The following is a 27424-nucleotide window of genomic DNA, read 5'->3' as shown; positions in this document are numbered from 1 at the left end:
TACAGCATAAAGTTGACATTCATAAGAGGGCTACTTGTCCATCTCAACTACAGGAATTTGTGAAATACAATAAAAATATTTATATTAATCAGAGGTATCGCCAAACTTCTCTGTTTCTAAAAAAAAAAAAAAGAGCTTTTTTTCGTCCTCATACAAATCCCATATACACAGAATGGTTTTCTTTTGTGTCTGTTATTATAAGTGGGTTTTGAGGTAAGGTTGCTTTTTTCCTCCAGATGTCACAGGTCAGACAAGAGGACTAAGAACCAAGCCTCACTTCAGGAAAGTACTTTCTGGAGGGACCCATTAAGGAAGGAAGGGGGAGGGGGGTCCTTTAATGAGATAAAGGGGGAACTCAACCCTGTAACACACTTAGGAAGATTTTTTGTGCTATTCAAAACACATCAAGAGTGTTTTCTCAACAGATATTGTTCCTTTAACTTGCAATGTCTTCTAATAGTTCTTTTCAATGTTTCCGATATTTCCCAGAAGGCCAGGGAGCAATTCAGTCCCACTTGATCGTAGTCCACTTGCAGACTGTAGATCCAACTGCTCTTGGTGTTAAAAGTCGTTCCTCTGTCTCTTTTGCAGCAGGTTTGCTAAATGGAGATCAGTGAGATGAGTTCAAGGGTCCAGAGGAAGATCCGTGCATGAGGTTGAAACTGGGGTAAATGAGTGCAGAAATGCTACAACCACAAATGGTGGATATGATTTTTTTTTTTTACGTATTCCAGCTGTATCCTATCCAAGCCCCACTGCTCCCCTACCACGGTCTCCACATAGACCGAGAGTAGGTCATGGTTGGCGTGTCCAGGGCCTCCCTGTTCTCCATGCCCTCCGTGGAGCTCTGGTTGTGCTCGCTGTCGGTCTCATCCAGGTCGGAGCATAGGTCCTCGCTGGATGTGGTGGAAGGGGCCGGAGAGAGGGCCGAGGACAGGCCGCTGGACATGCTCCTCCCTCCGGGGGAAGCCAGGGATGAGCACAGTGCCTCGCCGTCCCCATGCCACATGCCACCGTTGCCGCCGGGAGAGTCCGTCATGAGCTCCATCAGCACGTCCTGGAGGTGGTCCTCGTTGAGGGGCATGCTCTCCAGCAGGTGGTTCAGGAGCTCGGCCGCCACCGTGGCGTCAATCCCAGGACAGCTGGAGACGAACATGTGGACCTCGTGCATGCACTGGATGTAGCCGGCTGCAAACCTCTCGCTGGCTTCTCGGTTGAGTGTGTCCGTCTCTGTGGGAGGAGAACCAAACACAGTGAACCTGTTCTACTGCATCACTGCAAGGAGTACATAATAATGAGAACTTTAACACTTTTCAGCCAATATCTGCACAGTATCACCCTGGAAGTACCCAGTTAAGTCAACCTTTTCTCTTTTTTGTCGTGGGGTGTTTTACTGATTATACTTTCAATCAAGTTATCATATTAGGCTGGTCCTTTACCTTCAAGTGCTTGTTTGTGGATATAACATAATTGCACCCTCAATACATATTTAAGTTTCCTGTGTTAATGAAAATTTTTTTTTTTTTTAAAGAAACGGCCAATTTGCCCATTTCTTATCATAATATCATCAGTTCCACAAAACATTAGCAAAGCTATAAAAACTGATTATGCTTTTAAGTTTGATGAGGAAGTTAGAGAAATAATGACAAGACATTATAAGTTGTTGGAACTTAAGGTGCTTGCAATTGCAAACAACAACTTATACAAACAACAAGCTTAAGGTTACTAATAACTAACTCAACTACTAACGAAAACTCTTCTTCCTCAGATAACCACGTTACTTATAGTACATTTAAACTCGATTCTAAGAAGAATAAGCTGGTAGTCAAAGGCTGAAGTGTATATTGTGCTATTAGGAAGCTGGACGTCACCTTGAGATCAGTTTGTTCTGAGTTATGTGTGACTATAATCATCTCACTTTGACATTGAAATTTCAATAATGATTGGCAGTTAATGTGTATTTTAACGCTTGATATTTCTCTAAAAATACTCGAGGTCACTTCATGTTAATGGAGTTAGATGCACTCTACCTATTTTTCCACACCACCTTAACTTACATGCAGTGCAAGTGTGTTAAAAGCTGAAAGGGTTAAAAAAAAAAAAATCCCCCCAAAAAATCGACAGACCTTGGTTTCGGTTCTTCAGTATGTCCTCCACCTTCTTCACCGTGATCTCCAACACTTCTGCGTTCTCCATCTTGGAGTGGAACTGTGGGGACATGGGGGGGGCAGCTCGATCAGAGACCCCTGAACATCTCGGCGTCAGCTGAGCCGCAGTGTGCGCTGCGCTGCGTACTCACGTCCGTATCCGCCAGCAAAGACCGCAGCTCTTGCAAACTCTCATTGATGCGCGCTCGCCTCTTCTTCTCCACGAGAGGTTTTCGTATCTGCGAAGACACAGAACATTATAAATTTAAAACTACGACACCAAGAAAAGGACGTCTCGTCCACGTGGAAGTGCGCGCGACGTGCGTAAATGACACCCAGTGTCTTTTATTCCGATTGAAATAAAAGTGAGACGAGCCTAAAGCATCCCAGGCCTTAAACTGCGCTCCAATGACAAGTGCGTCACTGCCAAGTGTGCTCTCAAAGTGGTACCACCACCACCATCACCTTTCTGTCTCCCTTCTGGATCCCGAAGCAGGACTCGTCTTCCTCCACGCCGAGTCCGGCGCTGCTGGAGCGAGCCGAGGGGGACATGGTGGTCGGATCGCCTGCTTCTCTGGCTTCTGCTGCTTTCGCCCTCCGAGTCGTCCGTGAGGGGCAGCTGGCGATCGAAACCGGTTACAGGCAGATGATGACACACACACTCACTCACACACACAAAAAAAATCGACGAACTCCCAGGCGAGGCCAGACGCCCTCTGTTTATTGTGCAATCCTACTGAGACGTGCTGCAGGCGCTGAGTGGCTGTTGTTAGTATTTATAGGGGCTTATTAGCATGTGAATGGGGGCTGTGCTGCTCCTGCTGAGGGACAACAGAGCGCACACGGCCGCAGCCAATGAGAACTAGCTCCCTTTGTCTGCAGCCTGCCCAGGTCTGCGCCCCGAGGAGTTGGATGGGCTTTAAGCTCACTATTTCTTGTGTTGGGGGCCCGACCGCATGTTTTTCCCCTCGACTTTCTGTTGACGCGTCAGGATGTTTTTTTTTTTTTTAATTCAGTAAACCATGAGACCGATTTGATATTGAATGGGCAGGATTATTAAAATACACATGTCTGGACAGCTTCAAATTTTCCATTTGTTTCAGTGCATTTGCACAATTTGAAAAAAGAAAAGTCCGACATTTTAGAAAAGCCAAACATGTTTAGATATTTTAGTGCAATCTTAACTTAAGCTTTCTGATTTTTCAGTAGTCAACGTGTAAATCACACCCAAAGTATGGCCCAATGCTCCGTTGTTAGTGGTAAACTGCAGTGCTCATCTCCAACTCATACTGTACCAACCTTGAAAGTCAAGGTTGACGCCACATATTTGACAGCTTGAAACTCAACTGAAATTTCTGTTCTTATGAAACAGTTACCAAGAGCAAATCGTGGATTTATTTACAACCTTACAGGCATTTCAGTCTCACTTTAGTTTACAGCAATTGATTCTCTTCTCCACGTTTTGCGTTTTTCTTTCTTTTTTTTTTTTTTTAAATCTTTTAGTGCGTCTCTAAATCATGCACCCACAAGCAACAACACTTGGTGGAGTGTTTTTGTTTTGCCCGACCTGCCCGCTTTCCCCGCCGGCCGTTTTGCCCTAGCCTCTGCAGATTTACCCCTGCGTTTGGCGGATGTAAGGCGATGCCTTCAGTTGGCAGCTGCTGCCGGCGGCCCCTCGGCCCAAACTGAATCAGCCGGGGGAATTAAGGGCCCTTCTCCAAAGAAAGCGACAGGTGTTGCCCTGCGCCTCGTTTGTTCTCCCCCGTTGTTTGGTGACTTCTGATTTGTGTGCAAGTGCATTCTCACGTTGCCTGCTCTGCAGTGTACATTATGCGGCTGTAGACCAGTGTGTGTGCGTGTGTCTGTTTTCCTTCGTAGTGCATTTGCTCGTGGTAAAAATGGGAACTTGTGTGCTCGTATGAGCTGGTTCAGTCCCTTGCAGACAATGTCTATTTGTTTTAACCCAATAAGAACCCACAACCCTCGGCCCTGGTTATTAGACGTATTCTGTAGATGGCATTATCATGCAAATCACCTCCCTACAATACAACAGCCCTACTGCTTGACTGGTAAGAGGATCATGCATGCATCTCTGCAACCTTGCAGGTAAACTTTTAAAGTTTCATTCTTTTTACGCACGTCATTTCCACAATTGCGCAGCATTTCCACAAAAAGCACCACTAAACTCTAGTGCCCCAAATGAAGGAAGCGCCTCAGACCTTTGAAGTGGAGGGTTTTTGGCACCTCGCCACCCCTCCCTTCCCCTTCCCCAGATCCCTGCTCCACGGCTTTAATGGTGCGGACTGTGCAGGGAGCAGCTGTCCCGGCTCGGCTTTTGTTGGTGAGCTCCGCGGAGGCACCAGGCGGGCGTCCCCCTCTCTCTCTGTCCTTCTCTCTCTCTCTCTCTCGCTCTCTCTCTCTCTCTCTCTCTCTCTCTCTCTCTCTCTCTCTCTCTCTCTCTCTCTCTCTCTCTCTCTCTCCAGACCCGCCGCCTGGCTCCATGTGGCGGCTGATCATAACGGCAAAAATAGCCGAAGAATGGGCCATATGCACGTCCTGCTTCTCCAAACCCAGTGATGCATGACATATGTATAAAGGCACAACAACGATCAGCTCCGTGCCATCCTACAGTTTGGTGCGTTTGACCAGGGTGACCTTGAGGCCATAGAATGCCCCCAGCACTTCTTACAAAACTCTATGCCTGACATCCAAGTGATCCTTTTATTATGACTGAATTTGTGGTAAAAATGGTATCTTGTTATTATTGGATCTTGGTCTGTTTGTGTTAGTCTCTACTGGAGGACTGGGAACTTATCAGGAGAGTAGCCAATGTCACGCAATATGGAGTAACTTGTGGCTGTCACACTTGTTGCTATATTTCACACAGCCTGTTCAGGTTACAGTGACGACAGAAGAAGTATGGATGTTTGGATGGATATCAGAGTGTCTGTTTTAAGAAAAATAAAATAAAAAAGGGGATTTTTGCAGAGAGCTCATTGAGGTTAACTTTGAAATTGTTCTTGTCTCTTCCCTTACAAACGAAGATAGTTTCAGGTAACCAATTACCTTTACAATTATAAGCTGTAGTTTAAATTGATCGGAGAACTGAAAAGTCTGGATTACATTATTTTGATCTTCTGCTCTGTCACATTAAGCTCATGAATCGAGTTCATGATTGTATTTCTATCAGTCACTTTGGCACACCAGTGCAACTAGTTTAGATAAACTGTCGATATATAATGAAGCTGCCCTTATTATTCTAGTTAACTCGTTACTCCAAACAGTCTGTGAGTAGAATGTGAGTGTGTGGTTATCCTTTTCATTGTGTTTTCCCTCAGGTGGATTTATGATTATATCCTCACTTCACTCTTGTTGAGAGATGTGATCGGCTCTAGATGATGGACAACGAAAAATGTTTAATAGTTTATTATTGGACATATGCATTTATTCTATATTCATGTATTGTTTGTCTTGATCACACCCAATTAAGTCCACGATTGTATGTTAAATCCAGCAGTGCACATAAACCAGTTGTAAGCTGAAACTTCATCCCGTACTACTACACATCCTCTTTCTCATAATGATGTAACACATATAGTGATGCTGAGACATAATGAATGAAAACAGTAATCAATAACAAATAACTCTGAGTAAACAACGTTAACATGAGAAAACAATTATTCTTGGCATAACATTGTTAAGTATTTGCCACTCCTCTTTGTTTTAGCACTCTCAAAGCAATTTAAAATGTATATCAATGTGACCCCATTTGAGCTCAAACCAAAGGTTGAACTTTGTAGTGTTCACATACCATTAAGAGCAAGTTTGGGTTCATTTTCTTTGCCTCAAAGACACTTTGACTTTCAGCAAAGCCGGGTTTTGAACTGAAGCTAAAACAAGAGAACAACCCTCTATTTTTTTCTTTTTCTTTTTTTTTTTTTTTTTAAAGAAAATGCATTACATTATCTTTATGTTTTTGTTTAATTGGTTAAGTTGTCATAGCATAGTTGTTTGATTCTTTGAAGCATTTCAACATCCATCTGGACATTATAATATTCCACTAAAATCAAGCTGCACTAAATACTTATTGGCCCGTGAATTTACGTTTTCGTGATTGAAATGGAAACATTAATGTAAATAACGTCAGAGTGAATGAGGTTATTGAAGGTTTATTTCCTGTTTATTTGCACCCTCGACTCATTGTCAAAATGACTTGTACCTCCTAAAAAGTATCAGAAAAAGAGAAGAAAGTTAAATCAAGAATTAAATTGACAAAAATTGCTGGAAATGATTTGAAAAGACCAAAAACCTCAAATGCATTGCAAAATAAAATACCCCAAATTTAAACTTCATAAAAGCAAAGCCAAGAAACAGCTTTTGTATCCATAGCAAAATGTTATATACAAATGTGTTCCCCCATTTCAATGGTTGAATAAGTTTTGTTTTTTCAGCACCAGATGAAATTTATTTGGTGGAAAGTAGCTAAAACGGTCCTTTTGCTCATGAATGTTTCACGTCCCTGAACTGCATATGAACGTTTTTAATCCATCTATTTTCTACACTCAGTCTGTCTCAGTGTTGTTGGAGCAGTTACAAGCCAACATGGTGAAAGGCAGTGTACACTGCTGTAATCAAACATGAAGTTCAAGTGTATAATAGGGTTTTTCTTTATTATTAATTCTTCGGTTAATCATACAGCAAAAGAAAAGACAGAAATCTATGCAAGGCCAAGCGAGTGGTCTACGAAGCAAAGTCATGCCTTATAATATTAAATAAATAAAGTTGTTAATACAATAAATACATGAAAGATTAATAGGAGCCTTCTATAATGCAGGCTACGAATAGTCGACTTCTGAAGGGAAGTACTGAGAAAAGGTCTGTATAGAATCATTATAGCACACCTACAATAATAATAATTACTGGAACAAAACCGCCCCACATGTTTGTCTTCTGAACACCATATCTATAAGATACATAACAGAGGATGGTCTAACAAAATCGAGATAATGTATCCATTAGTTCACCACGGCCTCCACATCTCCAGCATCCCCAGGTGGGAGTTGTGGAGGGTGGGCCTTTCCTGACGCTCAGGGGCAAGGCAGGCGGGCCCCTCTCTCTGGATCTGCCTCCCCCCCAGGGGGTGTCCTCCTCTCAGGGGTGTTCCCGGGGCATCACGCCTGGGTGTGGAGGGGTGGGAGTCGGGTTGCTCCTCTTTGGACCTGGGCAGGGACTTGAGGAGGTGGTTGAGGAGACGAGAGCCCAGAGTTTTGTCCATCCAGTCACAGGTGAGGAGCATGTTGTGCACCTCGTGCATGCACTGGATGTATCCTGTGCTGTATCTCTGCTGGGCCTCCAAGTTCACCGTAGGATCTGAGTAGGATGAGGGGGGAGAGGAAGTTATACCTATGGCACAGCGACCCCCAGTGGCGAAAACACAATCAGCATTTAATATTTGTTTAATATTATTGATTTTCTTCTGCCAGTAAACTCGATAGGATCCCACGAAATGTCACTCTGAATCCTTTATTTTCCATTTAATATATAGATGGAACACTGGCACAACTATTGTACGCCTTCATTCCCGTGAGACATTGTTATTAAACAGCTTCATGAACTGCTGCTGCCCTCTGCTGCCAACTACTAACATAATCAGTGGGTTTCCAACAAACTTTAATGCAACCTGTGCTTATTTACAACAATATCCCATCAAGAAAACCACAAAAGGTATTAACCCCACACACGAACAGACACGTCTACACATCTCTTACCGTTGAGTTTAATGTTTTGTATGTTCTGCAGATGTTTCACCGTCATCTCCAGGATATCTGCCTTCTCCAGCTTGGATTGCTGTGGAGAAACAAGCAGCCTTTTCAGTCACCTTCGCCTTTCTTTCCCATTACAGATGAGGTGAAAAAAATGCGTAAACATATACTCACATCAAGTCTGAATGCTCCGATCACGGTTTCTTTCAGCTGATCCAAACAAGTGTTTATCCTCTCTCGTCTCTTCCTCTCAATCAGCGGCTTTCTGAGCTGTGGATTAACGGAAGAAACGCTCGGGTTGGAATAAAACAGACCAAAACGAGGCGCAGGAGATGGCACGCGTTTTCCACCGTCAGTAATCTGTTTCCAAATACCTTTCTCTCCTCCTTGGCACTGTGGTGTTTTTCCAAGTTGTGCGCCATGGATGAAGCAGTCATGTTTGTTTGTTTTTTGTTTTTTTATTTCCCACTCTGGTTTGCGCTCTCCTGTCTCTTCTCTTGTGAATCTCAGCGCGTCTCTAGGGTCCTCGGCGCGGCGCGACCCTCTTATTTATAGGGCGCAATTAGCATGTGAATGCTGCGTCTCTTTGGCTGCGGGATTTTCCCACACACGGGGCTCCCATCAGTCAAGACTGACAGGTCACTGGCTCCATTCAATAACACAGAGACCCGGCCTAGAAAGAGGAATTTTTTTTTGTTTTGTTGCTCACAAGCGACAGATGTCCAGCCTGAAACCATGCACTACCCTCCCTTCACCCACCCAACGACAAAAAAAAAAAAAAAATCCTGCAGTTTCCTCTTCTCCCAGGGATGAACAAGAGTGTGCAATTACCGTGCTTTACTCCGGGGAGCCCCTCGCCCATTCTTCACAAGAGCAACACTATACACTACCTGCAAAAAGGCCAAATCTATTTCCTCAAAGCGCACAGGGAGACACAATGACCGGACAAATCACATGAGAATAACTCCAGCTCATGTTTATTTCATTATTATTATCATTTGCTATTATGCACTTCATATTTGTGTGTACTCCGACTCCGAAAGGCCAAAGCTCTTTCAAATGGTGACATCTGTAAGTCCTTTCTGATCCATCACAGCTTTTCCTCTCCAAATCATGCTGCGACTTCTTTGATCACACTCTGTGTTTTCCAGTGTCCGACATCTGTTGTTAACTGTTGGCGAGCAGATGTCCGATTGACCATACCCCCCCCCCCCCCCCCCCCCCCCCCCCACACACACACACACACACCATCCTCCACCTTCGGGTCCCTTAAAAGTGGGGGCCCGTGTTTCTGAGCCACGCGACTGCCAGGCGAATGCCGGGTCGTGGGAAACGGGGCCGGACAAAGGCCGCCATTCATCCAGACCTAATCAGCATGAAGAGAGTAATAACCCTCGGAGAGAGTGGACAGTCCTGCTGAGGAGGAGGAGGAGGAGGAGGAGGATGAGGAGGAGGAGGAGGAGGAGGAGGAAGAGGAGGAAGAGGAGGAAGAGGGGGAGGCTGTGGCAGGTGACCAGTCGAGGGCTGGTGTCTCAGGGGCGGATCATGGTCATTTCTCGGTGTTAGGTGAAACCAATAAAGTCTAGGAGCCAATAGTTACCATTGGTGTCTCTCTTGAATCCTTCCACCCATCCACCCATCCATCCATCCATTTTAGGGCATTTTAGGGTTCAGTTAACCTTGCATGCATGTTTTTTGGACTGTGAGAGGAGGCCGAGTGTGCTGAAGAAGCCTATGCACATACAGGGAGAACATGCACACTCCACACAGAAAGGCCCAGTCTATTTGGACCAAGATCCATTTTGTAGGGGGTTTGCCTGTTCGTCCTGTACCTATTGTTTTCGCCCAGCTACTTCAGATTGTTTCATAATTCTTTAATATGCACGTGAAGGTAATTGGTGACCCTGCTGGTTTGAAGGTGAGTTTTCTTTCAATGTTTACCATCTGGTTGGAGAGTTCCAGTGGCCCACAACCCTGAACTGAAGAAACAATATAGAAATGGACGAAGAGATGGATTTTTTTCCCCTACATCTAGTTCCATCAATCCATCCATCTTCTATGGACCACTGCTCTATCTAACCCAGGGGTGTCAAGCATATTTTTGTCCGGGCCCATTTCAGCTTGATTGGGTTGGTCAGTCTGAGCAACACCTGACTGATCAGGATCTTAATATGTTCCACCTGTGAGGTGGAAGGATTATCTGAGCAAAGGAGGAGTGCTCACTAACAGAGATTTAGGCACATTTGTGAACAATATGTGAGAGACATAGACCTTTTGTGAATGTAAAAAAAAAGTATTTGATGGATAACAATACCTTTATTCTATTATTCAGAAGCAAAACAAACAAACAAGCAAAATCCCTCTATCACCAACAACAGCAAAATGTACAAAACCCTAAAACACTTCCAAATGAACCTGAATTTGACACACTGAGCTGAAACACATTTGAAGAACTCATACTCAGCTTTTCAAAAAAAATTACAGCTGTATAAGTACAAGTAAAGCTTAAGATAGAACTTTTTTTCCCATTATATCTTTCCAAGGAAAGGGTGGGGATCCAGGTTCCCCCAGTTTTCCTGTAAATTCTACCTATGGTACAGATTTAGGCATATTATCCACACAGTCGGCCTCTTGTCTTTCCTCATTTTCCTACTCCTCTGTCTTTTGGTATATCTTTTCGTCAGGCTGCTCGATCCACTTCAGTGCGACTTGTTCACTGATTTGGTTCTCCTTCAACGTCTCATTGAACTGAAAAGGAACATTAAAGCACAAAGCTGAGTGTGAAACGGTTGCTGCTTGCACCATTCCTTTAACCGAGCAAGCATAGCAAGCCAATCATTAGATGGGCTGATATTTACATTACGTGTGTATGAACATCAGATTTTGTGATAGTTGGGGTGAGTCTGATGATTCAGACTCAGGAGCTCAAGATAAGCTGTGCAGTAGGCTATCTGTATTCTAACAGAAATGAGCAAAGAATCCTGCGTTTTGTTACAAAAAGTAATTAAATTAATTAATGTTCAAGCAACTCTGTAACACAAAACAATGATACCTTCTGCAAGATGGCATCCTGTATCTCTTCCAGGTTCATAGAGGAGTCCGATGTGTTCAGGACCACTTTAATCCTCATGTGCTTCTTCATTGTCTCTATAGTAAGAGACATTTTCTAAGAGCACAAAAGCTTTTTGTATGAAATTTCAATTCTCAATTTTGTTTTATTACTCACCACTGCAGATAAAATAAAATCTCTCCCCGCAAGACCATTCAGTCCATTTGATGTCCGTTGTAGTGGTGCAGTAACCTTGGACTCTGGCCGGCTGGGCGCCCCAGTTGTTGAATGAATTAATGTGCCTGGACTGACCATCTGACCACATCCATGACAACCTGTAGTACCCCATCCATGAGATTTCCTGTAATATGCCTGCAATATCTTGGTTCTCTGCCTCAGTCCTTATTGTGGCAAGGTCAGTATGGTGCTCTCTGCAGTACATCTGTGCACTGATCCAGGCCTTTGTTTCAGGCACAAAGATGTATTTGTTCTCTGATGCATCTTGAAGGGAAAAAAAAAAGAAAAAAAGATACAATTACACACACACAAACACAAAAGAAAAAAATCACAAATACAATGGATGAGTATCAGTCAGAGCTCAAGTTTGGAAGGTCATGTTTGGAAACAGAACATTAAGGGATACAGGAGAACGGTTTCCTTTTCACTCATGTCGCACAGCAAACAAATGCAAAAGAGGTGTTTTCATTTCACCACGCGTTGAAAGTCATGTTTTATGAGTGCATGTTCCCCTTACCATAGCAGACGAATGGGAGTCCAATGTCACATGGGCTGTCAGACCACACTCCAGTCAATGCTATGTTAGTACACATGATGATTCCTTTATTTTCGTTGGGCTGGCTCGTATACCACTTGGTGTACTCGTTCTGTCCTTCTTCATCAAACTCTGCTGGGACCATTGACCAAACAAACTTGTCGAAATTTCCATACAGACCTGTCCAGAACTGCTCGTCACTTCTTCCTAAAATTTCACTCAGCATGTTTGCTTCCTCCTCACTGTTTATTGTGATGAGATCGTTGTATTTCTCCCTGCAATAATTTTGGGCTTCTGTCCAGGTCTTTGCATCTCTGATGATGATGGTAACTTGATAACAGCAGGAGTGGAGGATGTACAACCCTGCAGCCAGAAAAAGTGTCAAATAACTTCATTAATTAACAATTAGTCTGTATTAATGACCACAATTGTTTAACTCTTTGTGATTATTTAAATTCTTGAGATGCACCTGTGTCTGTAGTTGGACTGCAATGTTCAATTGGATGAATTGTACTTATGTAAGAGCAGAAATAAAAGCTGGAAATGTATTCATGAAACGTACCGCAAGATGCTCCCTAATTACAGTAATGTGATTAATTAAAAATCTTTACCTGCATACATTCTATATTTAATGAAGGAATCATCTATTTTTGTGTTAGTATTCTTTGCTTGTTCAAAATGTTCACGGCAAAACTGTTTATATTGAACCAATCAGTTCCTCTGTGGAATGCGCCCAAATACAACAACCTTTTTTACCTGGATATTGTGGGTTCTCCAATTTATATATCATTCTGCCTGTATGCACATTGTCTCTAATCGCATGTCAACATCAGCACATAATAAGAGCAGTATACTTCATGCAAAGCATGTTTTAATTATTTGTTTAAACTTAAGAAAATGTGTAAAAAATACAATAAAATGTACTCACCAAATACAACCAAACGCATGACTGCATTCCCACCCATAGTGAATTTCTAAAGATCTGTCAGCTCAACACCTGCTAAAGAAACATGACATAAATCTAGCTTGGTATGAAAATGTGTGATGACAAGCACCTTTCTCCTCCAGTAAGAAAATATTGTCTTCCTCTTGGATCTGGAACTATTTGACTGCTTTGCTGGTAATTTTACTAGAGCTTAGTGGGAAGCCAACTGGAACCATCGCTTCTGCTTTAGAACCAAATCAGGAGTCTCATTTGATTTAAATCTCCTTGGGCCACCTGAGACCAAAGAGGGACATGAAACATTTAAAGTGGGTTCATGGAGTATAAAAGTGTATTGCATAAACTATATGTTTTGTCCCCCTCTGCTCCTGAGAGAAATATTCCAGACAAGTCACCAGTCCATCACAGAAGAAACACAGAGGCAGTAAAACACACACATTCATGTTTCCATTCACATCTAGAGACAATTTAAGGTCACCAGTGAACCAGACATGCATGTTTTTCGACAGACCGGACAACACAGTTACTCACATTTAATCGTCAAACTTGAAACTTTGAAATTTTGACCTCCCTGATTCTTAAAAGAAAAAAACACAAATATTCCAAAAAATTAGCACTGTCCTTTTGTCCGTGAGGTTAAAAAGCAGTGACAAAGCCAGAAATCTTGGCGTGATCATGGACTCTGACCTGAGTCTGAGCGTCCCAGCAGCTAATTTGTGCATTTGATTCCAGTCAACATAATGCTGTTTTTACTGGTCTTCTTAAAAAAAATTAAAAATCTTACACCTGCAACAAAGTACATGTGAATTTGCTCACGCAATCGCAGGTCCTCATGGTGCAATGAGTTGCTTTTAGTCATAGTTTTTCTTACCTTACCTTTCCATGCCAGGGGCTTTGAGCCGACTTGGGACCTGTTAGAAAGAGTAGAGTAGAGAGCTTTATTCCTCCCCAGGGGGAAACACAAACTTACAACAGCTCAAGGTAAAAGGTGCAGAAGTTACAAAATTAAGGAATTAAAATATGTAAACATATGTAAATATCTAACAAGAGCAAAAAAGAGCACAAAAAATAGAATATGTAAAAATAAAAAAATAAATAAAACAATCCAGTAAAAAGAAAAATCCTCTAAAAAATTGCCAGGATTGATATACACACAGTGTAGATAGGTAAAAGAGATGTACTCAGTGCAGGTGTAAACGGTACATGTAGGACATTTACAGTGCGTTGTTAAATATCCTAACAGCTGTTGGGATGAATGACTTCCGGTAGCGTTCTGTTTTACACTGCGGGTGTCGGAGGCTGCTGCTGAAGGAGCTGCTGAGCTCCTCCACTGTCAGGTGCAGTGGGTGGAGTGTGTTGTCCATGATGGAGGACCTTCTGGTTAACGTCCTCCTCTGTCTCAGCTCCTCCACCGAGTCCAGCGAGCGGCCCAGGACAGAGCCGGCCCTCCTGACCAGCCTGTTCAGTCTCTTCCTGTCCCGGTCCGTGCTGCCCGCTCCCCAACAGACCACAGCGTAATGGACGGCAGAGGCCACCACAGAGTCATAGAAAGTCCGGAGTAGAGGTCTGCACACCCCGAAGGACCTCAGTGTCCTCAGGAGGTGGAGGCGACTTTGGCCCTTCTTGTACAGGGCGTCGGTGTGAGTAGGCCAGTTCAGTTTATTGTTGAGGTGAACACCCAGGTACTTGAAATTGTCCACCAGCACGATGTCCGAGCCCTGGATGCTCACCGGTTGGTGTGGTGGGGTCTTTTTCCGGAAGTCGATCACCATCTCCCTCATCTTTCCGGTGTTCAAGCACAGGAAGTTGCTCTCACACCAGTCCACCAAGTCCCTGATGACCGACCTGTACTCCAGTTCGTCCCCATCAGACACACAGCCAACAATGGCGGAGTCATCGGAGAACTTCTGGAGGTGACAGCTGCTGGAGTTGTATGTGAAGTCCGAGGTGTAGAGGGAGAAAAGGAACGGTGAGACCACCTCAGACCTGCAGTCCTGCAGCCTCACAAACTGCGGCCTGTTGGTGAGGTAGTCCGTGGTCCATGCAGCCAGCTGTGCCCCCACTCCTGCGTCCTCCATCTTCCTCCGCAGCAGCGTCGGTCGGATGGTGTTGAAAGCACTGGAGAAGTCAAAGAACATGACTCTCACAGTGCTCCCGGCGGTGAGTCAGCGCCCGGTGCTGCAGGTAGATGACGGCGTCATCCACCCCCATCTTTGGCCTGAAGGCGAACTGCAGCGGGTCCATCGCAGAGCTCACCGCCGTGCGAAGGTGTCGGAGGACCAGCCTCTCCATGGTCTTCATCAGGTGGGAGGTCAGGGCGACGGGTGGCTCGGCTCGGCTGTGGGATTCGAACCTGAAACTTGTGGTGATGCAATCACTTCTGCTTCTTGGTTGAGGTTAAACTGATTAATGTGGTATTCTAACCAGGACCCCATTAATAGTTTGATCTATACTACATTAAAGTGAAATTATTGACGTTTTTGAATGTTATTTCTTATGAAAACCCATTAAATTATTAAACACAACAAAACCAAGGCTGCAGTCAGCGGTGGAACTGAATGAAAGGTTTTGGTGACACTGCAGTGAATATCGTTGACGCTATTAGATATTTTTGTCACATCTGTCTTCGCTGTTTTAGCTGTGTTGTCGTCTGCATATGGTCAGTGGTATTTCTGCTGCTCCAAACACAGATACTTTTAAAGAAAATGAGCTTGCAGCATATTTTCTACCGTACAATGTCGGTACAGAGGCACCGTTAGTGTGTTGAGGACGTTTCATTAAAGAGTTATTGATGCCAGAAGTCCAAATCTGGGAATATTGTGCCTCACTGCACTGCACTGATGCAAATGTTTGTGAAGGACTTTGAATTGGCTTTGTTGCTGGCATGTCCTATACAAATAAGTCTACCATGAGTTTACTTCTGCACCATTTCTTTTGTCAACAAAGAGTTACATTGGAGGGACTTTTCTGTACCATCTGAAACACAGCCATCAATTGAAAGCGGAGGCTTAAGAAGCCAGACGGAGCCACCTGCATGCAGCCTACTAGTGAATTCTTCCCACAGTCCTCACTCGCTATGTTCACCTTCCACCCGTAGCTGCAAGTTGCAACATCTCATTTTTTTATCATTTGAATTTCATCCTTTGAATATATTATGAAAGCAAATCTCAGCTTCACACTCAACATGAAGCTATCAAGGGCAACGTCTACATTTGAAGCTCCAAAAGAAAAACGATTACTGCAGATAAAAGATCCCAACAATAACAGTCTTGTATCTGAACTGAATGGTTTTTAGGAATCAGGGTTTAATATCTGATCAAAGGGGAAGATAGGCATTATTTTGTAGTGTTTTTCAAAGTAATTTAGCCTGATATATGGTACAAAGCAAGATCTTCCTGGGGCAGTATCGGCCTCGAAATGTGTGAAGCAAACTTGTAACAGACCGTTTACCATTGTACCATAAGTACATTACATCAAGTCTAGCATAACATTAATCTTCAGTCTCAAAGCAAACTGTATCAGGTCAACTGGACTTGATTGCATCGGACAATGTTTCAGCCCTTATTTAATAACAATCAGGTGTAAAAAGATTCTTAGTCCCTTCACTGTTAATTTTTATAAAGTACTCTTGAAGCCCATTTTTTATTCCTTGGCTTTTAACCCAGCTTAAGACTTTGCTCCTGTTTTATTGTGGCTATTTTATTGTTTTTGTTCAAATCTGTATTAATGTGTTGTTAATGTTCAGTTTATTTGTATATTTATATACAACACTTTGTTACAGCTGTATTTTCTAAAGGGCTTTATTGAGTTGAGTTGAGTTATTATTGGTGGCTATGTCCAGCCTTTGAGGAATTTCCTATGGGGATTCTGGGCAGCACTAATAACAATGAAAACAAGAATAAATATGAACACTTAAACTTACATATATCATTTACATTTGCACACATTCCCATATGCAGATATAGAATCATACATGAAAAACAACAACAAATAATACCAATCATAATTATGAAAGTTTTTCTTGGATTAGTAGAAAAAAAAAAAAAAAAAAATTTATATGCTTGCAGGTGAACTAAACATGTTATTCTGTTTGTTCTCTCAGCATGAATAGTGCTATAAAATAAAATGACCTATTCTATTTTATTATTATTTCAAGACGCGCTCAGACGTTCATCTCTACGGTCCGTGAGGTTGGCGCGCCATCTGGCGGTCAGTGACGTGCTCGCTGCGACGTCACCTCCGCTGTTGCTGTGACAGCAGGTGACCGCGCGGGGCGCCAGACGCCGCTGCGGTGACTGGAGCTCGGCCGCTCTTGCTATGACAGCAGGCGACCGCGCGGGGCGCCACACGCCGCTGCAGTGACTGGAGCTCCGCCGCTGGCGATACCCAGTCGGGCACGGAGAGAAAGCACTGGGAGGAAACCGGGCCGCACAACTAACAACAGTAACAAGGGGAGGCGACGGGCGAGGAAAACAAAGCCGCGCTTGTTCCGAGGAGCATCTGGCTTCGCCTCTTCGAGTCTGACACGTCGGGAGGAGCGGGAGGGAAAACGCCGTTATCGAGGTACAGTGATGCGACCGAGGCGCCGCGGATTGATATTTGCGGGCAGCTGGACCGGGTTAAGCTCGACCTCGCTGCAGGCATGGGCTGAAGGAGGCCCGGCTAACGGTGGGCTAAGATGGCTAACTAACGGGTCCCACATCGCGTATTAATACTGATTTCGGTCAATGTTGCTCCTCTCTCAGCGGCAGTTGTCGCTCCTGAAGCAGCCCGGGGTATTTTGTCCGTTTTGGGGGCCGCCTGGGCCTCATGTTTGTCGACAACACACACACACACACACACACACACACACACACACACACACACACACACACACACACACACACACACACACACACACACACACTTGAACAAGAAAGCAGCAGTGTTGTCAGGTTGGACTAAACTGGAGCCTTGAAACATCACAGGCCATGCCAGCTTCCTCACGGATAAAGTTATAGCTGGAGACGTCACCAAGCTGAATCCCACATGGCTCCAGCTCTATGGTGTATTATTTATTTATTTTCTTTAGCATTTGTATCACCCATTAAGTGTCCATTTTGTTAGCCTTGCACAAAGTTGGCAAGCTCCACACAATCACAAACCAGGCATGGGCGACACAGATGGGCGGTGCTCGCTGTCAGGCTCACGTTGGCAGACTGACTGGGCCCTGAGTTTGGAGGGGGGGGGGGTCTGCTGTTTGTTTGTATTTTGTATTTTTTGGCTTTAAGTTTATCAGTAGCTTTATGAAAGGATTTGTTGTAGCTGTGGTAACTTGCTGCTGGCTTATCAGCTGGTCGCAGATCTGCTGTGCCGGGCTGGACGTCACGTCAGCTTTAATTCTGCCCCATGAGTGTCTTTCTTGTCCATTTTAAATGGGAATGCCGCACTAACTGGTTTCCTTGTTGTGTTAGATTGGGCCAAACTCGGGGCCCGGCTGATCTGATGGTCCGACGTTTCCTCCGGTACGCGACACCCGGTCAGTTGGTTGCTCAACCCGCCATATGCGTGTCCGCCCTGCGTGCGTCACGGCCGGTGAAGCGGGTCAGGTGGTGGAGAGGCGGTTCTGCCGTCTGCTGGCTCCATTAACGAGCATTAGCGCCTGTGCGAAAGACGGATTTGGCCACCTGGCCGAGGTGAGGTGTGCCCAGGTTAATGGAGAGGAGGCGAAACCTGTTTTGTTGTTTTATTGCAGCTCTTGTCACACACATCATATAGGAAAGATGGACTGCGCCTCCCTTGTCACTGGCTCACGCATCACTTTCAACATGTGGACTCCTTGCCAAGACACAAGAGGAAGTGTGTGAGCCAAGATTGTGGAATGTTAGTGAAGATTGCCGGAACCACTGTTTCAACCAAAAACACAGCCGACAGTAATGATTGCGAGCGTGGGATTGGATGTTACTGCTGAGTTTTGCTCATTTGTGTTGAGGAAACTTTGGCTTTTGCCCCATGGTGTTACGCGAGGCGGCTGGGTGGGCCACGCTGTCGCACAGATAAGAGTTCTTGTTAAGTTACCTTTTTCATGAAGCAACAGTCAGATACGCTTCCCTGGTCAATCAGTTGCATCACTTCACGCCCAATTCATCCTGGATTACAGGTTTTGTTAGCGCAAGCATGCGTTTTCTAACCTGTTCGTGACTGTGTGTCATCTCCATTATCTTAGTCACTATACTGGGAGTGGACAATACAAAGGTCTGAGGCAATGTCACATATTGAGCTGGGATACGTCATAGTGAATATAACAGATCAATCATTTACTGAAAATGACCAGTCGATCTCGCCGACTCACTGCCAAATAAAGCATTTAAGGTGAGAACTAGATCCGGTGCTCAAGAATGATCATAGCAGATCAACGGTCGTCAGGTTTGTTAGCATTTTTTAGTGTTCACTGAATCTAATGCCATAATAAATGCCAGCACTCGGGTCTACGTCGTGGCTTAACTCAAGAGTTTGGCATCGGTACTCGCTGCCCTGCTGCTGTGGATGTTACGCAGGTGGAGCCGGTGGTGCTTTGTATTAGGACAGAGAGTGCACCTGTTTTCAAGCTTTCCTCCAGATGTCTGTACCAAAGGCACTCCAGTCGAAAAAAATTAACCTTGGCTATTTTTTTTTTTTTTTTCTGTCCACAGGTGGACAGTCCGCTGCCTGGTCACTCGTGGTAACTCTCCGACATGCCTTTCCCTTTTGGCAAGTCCCACAAGTCGCCGGCGGACATCGTCAAGAACCTGAAAGACAGCATGACGGTGCTCGAGAAGCATGACATCTCCGACAAAAAAGCAGAGAAGGTGAGAATGTATACGACAGTATGACATAAATAAAGACAAGACATTAATCTTACATCTTAAAGGCACCCCCCTCATGATCCATACATGAGGCATTTAACTTAACTGTACCTATAAGGTGTACTGGAAAAGAGAATTTGGTATATAGATGTGCTACTGGTATATAAAAATGCTACTGTTGCCACAATAAATGGAGACCCTTAGGAAAGAGGTTCTCATGTGGAAATACACGTGACACTAATGTTGAAAAACCTTGTTTTTTGGCACACTTTGCAATTTTCAACATTCAATTGATTCTTCCCTGTTACAAGCCTACCACTTTTTTTTTTGTTCTGTTCATCGTTGCTGCAGTGCAGAGATTCTTGGCATCTTCATCAACTTCTTTCTTTCTTTTTTTTTGAAGAAAATACAGTGCCCCCAGGCTTTGTTGTACCGGTTTCTGTAGAGCCGGCATTTAACTGCTATTGTAATGCTTTGTCCAAGCATTCTGATTGCAATGACTTAAAATAAAAATCTCCTATGCTTAGGCCTAGCAGGGGGTCTATTTAAACCCGGCGGCCATCCTTAATCACAGTACAGTGGAGGAAACTGTGATATGTTGATCCTATATTGGTACCACAGTGTGGTAATTTGAAGTGTAACAGCATCAGCTGTCTGAGTATTAGTTCTGGGATGGAAAATGTTCTTTATTCGAGTCTGTTCCTACATATTGTGTTTATACTGTTGGTCCTGTTTATTTATTAAAATGAGCATTTCGGCCTGAGGTTTTACCTCGGCGTTGAAATCCAGGAGTGTTTACAAGTGTAAGAAGAAGAAGAAACTTTCTGTGACCTCTGTTCTCTAACCTCTCTGGGTCTTTGTATTCAAGGCCACAGAAGAGGTGTCAAAGAGCCTGGTGGCCATGAAGGAGATCCTGTACGGGACGAATGAAAAAGAGCCTCAGACAGAAGCGGTGGCACAGCTCGCCCAGGAGCTCTACAACAGCGGTCTCCTCAGCACCCTGATAGCAGACCTGCAGCTCATCGACTTCGAGGTGAGAGCTCGTGTTTGCGACGATGGTTGAGATGATGTGTGGGCTTGACGCATGTTTCCAGGCCATCCGTCAGCCATGTGCTGTGCGGCAGCGGCTGCTGCAGCAGTCCCTGACTCACCCCTTCAAAGTGTGACTCATGATGCTGTGCGATCCAGCTCTTCCTCTTTACGCTCACTCATCCTCCGTCCACATTCATCTGGAGAGGCCGAGAGTGGATTATAAATACCAAGATACACCTGTCAGTTTATTTTTTGTTAGTTAAATGTATGCTTTGGTAGTTCGTACATCAAAGGTATTCATTGTTGACTAATAACACAGAACATTTCTGTCTCACGGAGCTGGCAAATGCTTAAGTTTCATCAAGATTCTCAGTAGTTTTTATACATGTCGTTGGGTGAAGCCACATGAAAGTACACCCTGTTTTATTGACAAACAATAAATAGTTTGAATCTGTTATTTTTCTTCCCACCAGGGGAAAAAAGATGTCGCTCAGATCTTCAACAACATCCTGAGGCGTCAGATCGGCACACGGACACCCACCGTAGAGTACCTTTGCACCCAGCAGAATATCCTCTTCATGTTGCTCAAAGGGTAAGGGCACACGCATGGGAATCGTTTCCCCTCATGGTTGTTGTCACAGGTACGAAGGGCAGTTGTTTACATCGGTGTTGAAATGATCCGTCGGCGTTCCAAGTAACTTTCGAACATGAAGGGACTGCGTGCAGCTGTTTCTCGGCTTGTTGCTTCTGAAACACAAAACCAAAGCAGGCAGTCCAATGCAGATTATAAACACACGGCAAAGTGATGCAGTTGGAAGAATTTCATGCTGAACCGCTGTAGCCACTGGTGTCTGGGATTGTTGATGGGGACAGTGGGAAGTATCAATTAAAAAAGAAAAAAAACACACACAGAACTTCTTGGTGATTCTCCGGTTTTTCCAGAATTTCATGGCTTCAGACTCACTGTACCATTATCACGTTCTCTCCTTGCGTGGGTACATCGAGGCTTGGATAAACATGCAGTAGGTTAACTGATACTTTTCAGTTAGTCTAATAAAACTTAATAGATGGTGTTTAAATGTCTCTTGTCTGGCTGAGATCCAAGGAAACCTGCACCTCATGCAAATACGCCCAGTGTAATTGAACTAATGGGACTTATGTCATCTGTGGTGTAAACACGATTACCCTGCTCAACCTTTTCACTACACTTATTAATATTTGATTTAAACATTTCCATTTGTTTTTTTTTTTTAATGTTAGCACTGGGGCTCTTTGAAAGCTTCAAATGAAGTAGTTTTCGCCTCGATCAAGACGTCTGTATCCTGCCACAGCCTCTGCGATCTCTTCAGATTGTTATCTTCATTGTGGCATGCTCATGTTTTACGAGCTTTCTTTTTTATTACAGATGCGATTGCTTACTTTTATCAGTGACCCGTTTACAACAGTTGCTTTTCGTGTTGCTACGGCGTGCAATTGATGCGTCATCGCATGCGTCTCAGCCGTTATACAAGATGCAAAATGATTCCATTATAGAGTAACGCTCGGCTGAATTGGCTCGCTGGGTTGTAGTGAAAATATTCGGGGAAAGCAGCTTAAAAACTTGAATATTTGTGATGTTCATAGCTACTGAAGCAGATTGACAAGAATCAAAAGGCTTTCTTGCCTTCGTTTCCAATGTAAAGATTCAAAAGATTCTGGATTTAAATGTAATTGCGTTCACAATGAAGGCAGGTGTTGATCCTTTCATGAAAAAACCATGATCCAAGCGAAACTGAGTTTTTTTTCATTTACTTTTAAATCTTCCCGGCAGCTTGTAATACTTTAAGCATTGTGAGACATTTGGCAGCTCACTCGGCTTCAGGAGAGCGTGCATCTCAAACAACAATAAAATAGTTTTTAATGTGTCCAAGCAGGAATGTCAGTTTCTCTTCACGTCTGTGTTTTCCGCAGGTACGAGTCTCCAGAGATTGCACTGAACTGCGGCATCATGCTCCGGGAGTGCATCAGACACGAGCCGCTGGCCAAGATCACGCTCTGGTCCGAACAGTTTTACGACTTCTTCAGATACGTGGAGATGTCCACATTCGACATTGCCTCAGATGCATTTGCCACTTTCAAAGTAAGTCCTCCAATGTTTACCTGCGTGAGAATCCAGCCTGCGCTGGTGTCGTGAAACTCTCGTCTCATCGAGCCAACACAGGCTGGACATGTGTCCAAGAGAAATCTAAAACTAACAGAATCAGTGATGATCTGTTGGCTTCTTTACATCATATCATATCTTTTTTTTTTTTTTTTTTAAACATTGTATCCACACTGGAGGAGCTTATTTGATGGAAGCAGGTAGAATCAACCCATACACAGAGAGATAGTCATGGGCAATGGATGTGGAGCTTTTCACATCTGCAAAAGAGGAGAGATGCATGAGAAGCTATGCTCGCCTTCTGATAGTCTATTATTGGGGCAAAAAGCTGCTAAATCTGTTAAACTAAGGATGCACGTGACTGGCTGGGTAAAGTATTGAACGTCCATCTCCTCGGAAGTCGGCGGTAGAATTCTCAGTTTTAGCATTCAGGTACGAATGACGGCAGTAGCTGAGCCAGTTTTTGGCCAATGCGACTGTTCAATTCAATGTCGGTAATATCGGTTGCTAAAGACATTAAACCATCTGCTAAAGGCAGCATTGTCTTTGGTTTTGTAAGTGCAGTAGTTTTCCTAAATCATATAAAAAGCTTTATCCCTGCCATTCAAACTTCGACTGAAGATGCATCTCTGCCTGTAATCAAGTGTAGGGTTTTTGGGTTTTCTTTCATTCATTTGATGCATCTGCAGAAATGAGTTGTGCCAGCGCTGGTTTAAAGTAACCACTGAGCTGAATTCACTTTGTGTGTTTGCAGGATCTCCTCACGAGACACAAACTACTGAGCGCAGAGTTTCTGGAGCAGCATTACGACAGAGTAAGTGTGATTAACAAGGAAAAGGTTTCATCAAACATTTTTTGTTCAGTAATATAACCATAGAGTGGCTTGATTATTTCACCTTTTAAATTTTTTTTTCTCTCTTGTTTGAAAATACTCATCGGTGTATTAGATGCATGGAAATAAATATTAGTAATTTGACATGCAGTGGTGACTGGACCAGCCTAGATTGTTAGAACACATTTTGTATAGTGTCATTTATTTATTTTTGGGCCACTTGCGTACAACAGGAGTCTCTCTGTCAATCTGGCCTTTTCAGCTCATTGGCTGTCCTTTTGTGAACACATCAAACCAAACATTTGGGACATAATTTGCAAGCTGAGGATACAAAGTAGTCGTCAATCAGCGAGCAGAAAATCCCTAATTTTCCTGTCGCCGTGTTTTCAGACACGACTGACATTTCATTGTGCAAAACCACTACATGGCTCATTTAGATGGCTGTGTTTCTCACGCCCTGATGACTCTAACCCTCTCCTGTTTTGCCCATCCCTTTCTTTCTACCCCTCTCTCTTTCTTTCTGCCGTTTGCTTCAGTTCTTTAGTGAATATGAGAAGTTACTCCACTCTGAAAACTACGTGACGAAAAGGCAGTCGCTGAAGGTAAGCCCCAGTAAACAGGGGTCATGCGGTGGCGTAACCCTACTCACACAGCTATATAAAGATGGGGTCTGTCTTGTCATGAGTGTTGGGTTTCTCTGACTCACTTTCTCTTGAGAACTGGGCTCTGACTGCCATCCAGTGGTAGGAGTGGGAATAACTGAGATCCAAGGCTTTTTTTTTTTTTTTTTCTTCTGCACTATGTTCTTGACTGTCTTGGCGCTTTGTAATGGTAAAGCTACAGTACAGAAAATAAGTTTTTTTTAAGTTTAAAGGAAAGTATTTGTCATTGAACATCAAGCGTTCTGTCTCTGTGTGTAGTTGTTGGGGGAGTTGCTCCTGGACCGGCACAACTTCACGATAATGACGAATTACATCAGCAAGCCGGAGAATCTCAAGCTAATGATGAACTTGCTACGGGACAAAAGTCGCAACATCCAGTTTGAGGCTTTCCACGTTTTTAAGGTAAAAATCAAAGCGCTGGTCCTTGGTCGAGGTCTTACCATGTTATATGACGTAGCAAAAGAATCCATGTCATAATTATCCTGCTTTTAGGTATTGAGTGATGGTGGAGCGTTGCGCTTCAGATCAAGTTTGTCACACTTTTTGATGAGTGAAGTCTTTTACTTTAATGCCGTGCGAGAAATATTATCAAAACATTTTCAATTCCTTAATGTTCTGCATTAATTCAGAATAAAGTGTGATCTGATCGACAAAAATAGATGTGCTTGAACAAATACCAACTGGATATATTATTTGTCTTTATTGAACATGTTGATGGAACATTCCCTGGACTCTTGTCTTATTCCTTTTATCATGATTTAGGATTATTTCTGTTTTAGTTTATTTATTTTAGTTTTTCTCCAACTACTTGTCAGCTATATGTGAATGAATCAATGCCTGAACTAAATGAGTAAACTGAGTCGAGAATTCAAATAAATGTCTGTGTGGAAGATTCTACAACTGAAGCGTTGTAGAATATCGGCTTCACGTTTGAAAGACGATGGCCAACATTTGGTAATTAGACTGTGAATCACACTTAATGCATCTTGCACTTGTGTTTATTTTTGCATCATGCAGACAACGGATTATTATTGTCTGCTCTGAGAGATTACATTGGCGGGCAGATTACAGATGTGTCTCGTCTTTTATCACATTAAAACCATCCTCTCCTTTCTTCTCCCAGGTGTTTGTGGCCAACCCCAACAAGAAGCAGCCCATCCTGGACATCCTGCTGAAGAACCAGACCAAGCTCATCGAGTTTCTCAGCAGGTTCCAGAACGACAGAACGGAGGACGAACAGTTCAACGACGAAAAGACTTACCTGGTCAAACAGATCCGGGACCTCAAGAGGCCCACGCCCCAGGAGGCCTGAGAACCAGTGGCGAGGCGCAGGGAGGAGCCACCAGGACCACAGCGTGGACCGCTTCCTGGACACGGACCCGTCAGCAGCCGCCGTTCTGGTTTCTGAACAAAAACTCCAGGAAACCAAACCAAACCAACACACCCACTTTAGAGCTCCTTGGGAAGTCGCCAGCGCCTCTGCTCCTCAGAACATTTGGGCTTCATTTTCTTTTCTTCAGTCTTTTTTTTTCTTCTTCTTTCCTTCAGAAGAAAATGAGAGAGAGAGAAATAGTTGCTGCTGCTTCCTTGCACATTGAGACATTTAAGGTTTAATATATTGACCCAACAGTCCAACCCAACACGGTGACAGGAGATGTCTGTGAATTTAAAGTAAGGCAGGCGTGCGCGCGCACACACACACACACACACACACACACACACACACACACACACACACACACACACACACACACACACACACACACACACACACACACACACACACACACACACACACACACACACACACACACACACACACACACACCCACCCACACACTCTGCAGTGTTTGAGTGACATCCTTGCGATGGAAACGGTACAAGCAAGTTGAACACTGGTGTGATTGTTGCATGCCTTGAAATGTGACAGATCTGTGGCAGTGCTAAAATTTTTAAAAGAAAGAAAATGACCCCCCCCCCCCCAAAGCCCCGATCCCACCGAGCACCCGAGTTCAAAGTGGTAGAAAATCCTGCCGTGTTACAGCTTCTTTGCCTTTATTCAGCCGAGCAGCAGTGTTTTTATTTTTTACTCAAACCGAGCTCTTGTTTACCTCCCGGGTGGGGGAAGGAGGAAGAGGAGGGATAGAAGGTGGAACTTTGGAAAAACATCGTCATTGGGTCATTTTTGTTTTCTCAGACAGGGTGAACATGTACATATGCCTTTTTTTTTTTCTTTTTTTTTTTTTCTTTGTAGATTTTTGTTTAACCCCGACATGAATATATATTATATATATATTACCTTAAATTTCACATTTTTAGGTTAATTTTAATCAAATGACTTTCTAAATCATTGGGAAGGAAAAGACGAACGACTCGAATGACTTTTTGTTTTGCATTTCATTTTCCTGCTGAAATGGTTTGCTGGTGGTTTTTTTTTTTCTTTGTACATAACTTAAGAGCCAGCTCAAGTTTAGCTAACCTATAGGATATTAACAATTTGTACAGCAGAGGAATGTCATTGTGTTGGCTCTGGTTGCGTCCTTCGTCTCCACTCAATTGCAAAATGGAGGACGTGTGGGGGGGGGGGGGCAGCGGGGCATGTGTTCGGGCACTTTTTGCAAGGTGCGGGGTAATTAGCATTACCTAATGGTATCAAGGGTTGTGAGTATTTCCCCTCCTTTTCTTGAACCAGCTGATCTTGGAGTGCTGTGCGAACCCCCACAGGGAGTGCACTTCAGGGGTGAACTCATTACTGCACATCATTCTGTCCTCCTTACTTCCCCTCTTCCCCTCTGATTCCTCTCAGAGGGTTTATAATTCCAGTATAATGAGTGCAAAGCATTGTGGGTAGCAGAGTACATTGGGCGTTTGTCCTCTCAATTGGAAACGGCAGAGGTTCTTCACTTGTGTGACACAGACGGGTAAATGTGATCCAAACAAAATCCTCCATTGAACAAGCATGTTGCTCTACTGGCCGTGCATGATGCTGTACTGAAGATGTTGTACTGGAATTGTTTCCGTTTTCAGTCGTATTTAACAACTTGGATAATGTCCAGCTGAACTCTTGGCTATATGGCTGTAGGCTGACTTTTTGTTGACTCCAGCTTCAGCGTAGAGCGTGTGGGTGCTTTCAGAAGTGTCAAAGGCCTGGGCCCTACATTGGAAATAAAGAAGAAAAAAAACAAAACACATTTGGAATAAAAAAGAAAAAAAAAAGATTTTTGTTTTCTTCCTTTGCACTGAACTCACTTGTCTGATGAG

The 27424-nt window shown here is 43.7% G+C and overlaps 3 protein-coding genes across 3 annotated transcripts; 1 reads left to right on the top strand and 2 right to left on the bottom strand.

Annotated features, from left to right (window-relative positions):
- On the bottom strand, window positions 1-2870 carry her13 (hairy-related 13). Its single transcript, XM_080507742.1, has 4 exons — window positions 2613-2870; window positions 2300-2386; window positions 2127-2208; window positions 1-1230 (listed from the first exon to the last, which is right to left on the bottom strand). Exons 1-4 carry the CDS (start codon window positions 2697-2699, stop codon window positions 764-766), a joined length of 723 nt encoding a protein of 240 aa, XP_080363868.1. The 5' UTR covers window positions 2700-2870; the 3' UTR covers window positions 1-763.
- A 4297-nt stretch (window positions 2871-7167) lies between these two features.
- On the bottom strand, window positions 7168-8346 carry her8.2 (hairy-related 8.2; the record flags this gene model as incomplete). Its single annotated transcript, XM_080512616.1, has 4 exons — window positions 7168-7517; window positions 7916-7994; window positions 8084-8179; window positions 8284-8346. The coding sequence occupies 4 exons, from the start codon at window positions 8344-8346 to the stop codon at window positions 7168-7170; spliced, it is 588 nt and encodes a 195-aa protein (XP_080368742.1).
- An 8872-nt stretch (window positions 8347-17218) lies between these two features.
- On the top strand, window positions 17219-26726 carry cab39 (calcium binding protein 39). Its single transcript, XM_080511534.1, has 9 exons — window positions 17219-17236; window positions 19345-19500; window positions 20366-20530; window positions 21003-21121; window positions 22480-22648; window positions 23424-23483; window positions 24038-24103; window positions 24422-24565; window positions 25287-26726. Exons 2-9 carry the CDS (start codon window positions 19387-19389, stop codon window positions 25473-25475), a joined length of 1026 nt encoding a protein of 341 aa, XP_080367660.1. The 5' UTR covers window positions 17219-17236; window positions 19345-19386; the 3' UTR covers window positions 25476-26726.
- Window positions 26727-27424: the final 698 nt, after the last annotated feature.

This window comes from Blennius ocellaris, assembly GCF_963422515.1.
Source record: "Blennius ocellaris genome assembly, chromosome: 2".
In the NCBI taxonomy this organism is placed as follows: Eukaryota; Metazoa; Chordata; class Actinopteri; order Blenniiformes; family Blenniidae; genus Blennius; species Blennius ocellaris.
This window is presented reverse-complemented; position numbering and strand designations above follow the sequence as displayed.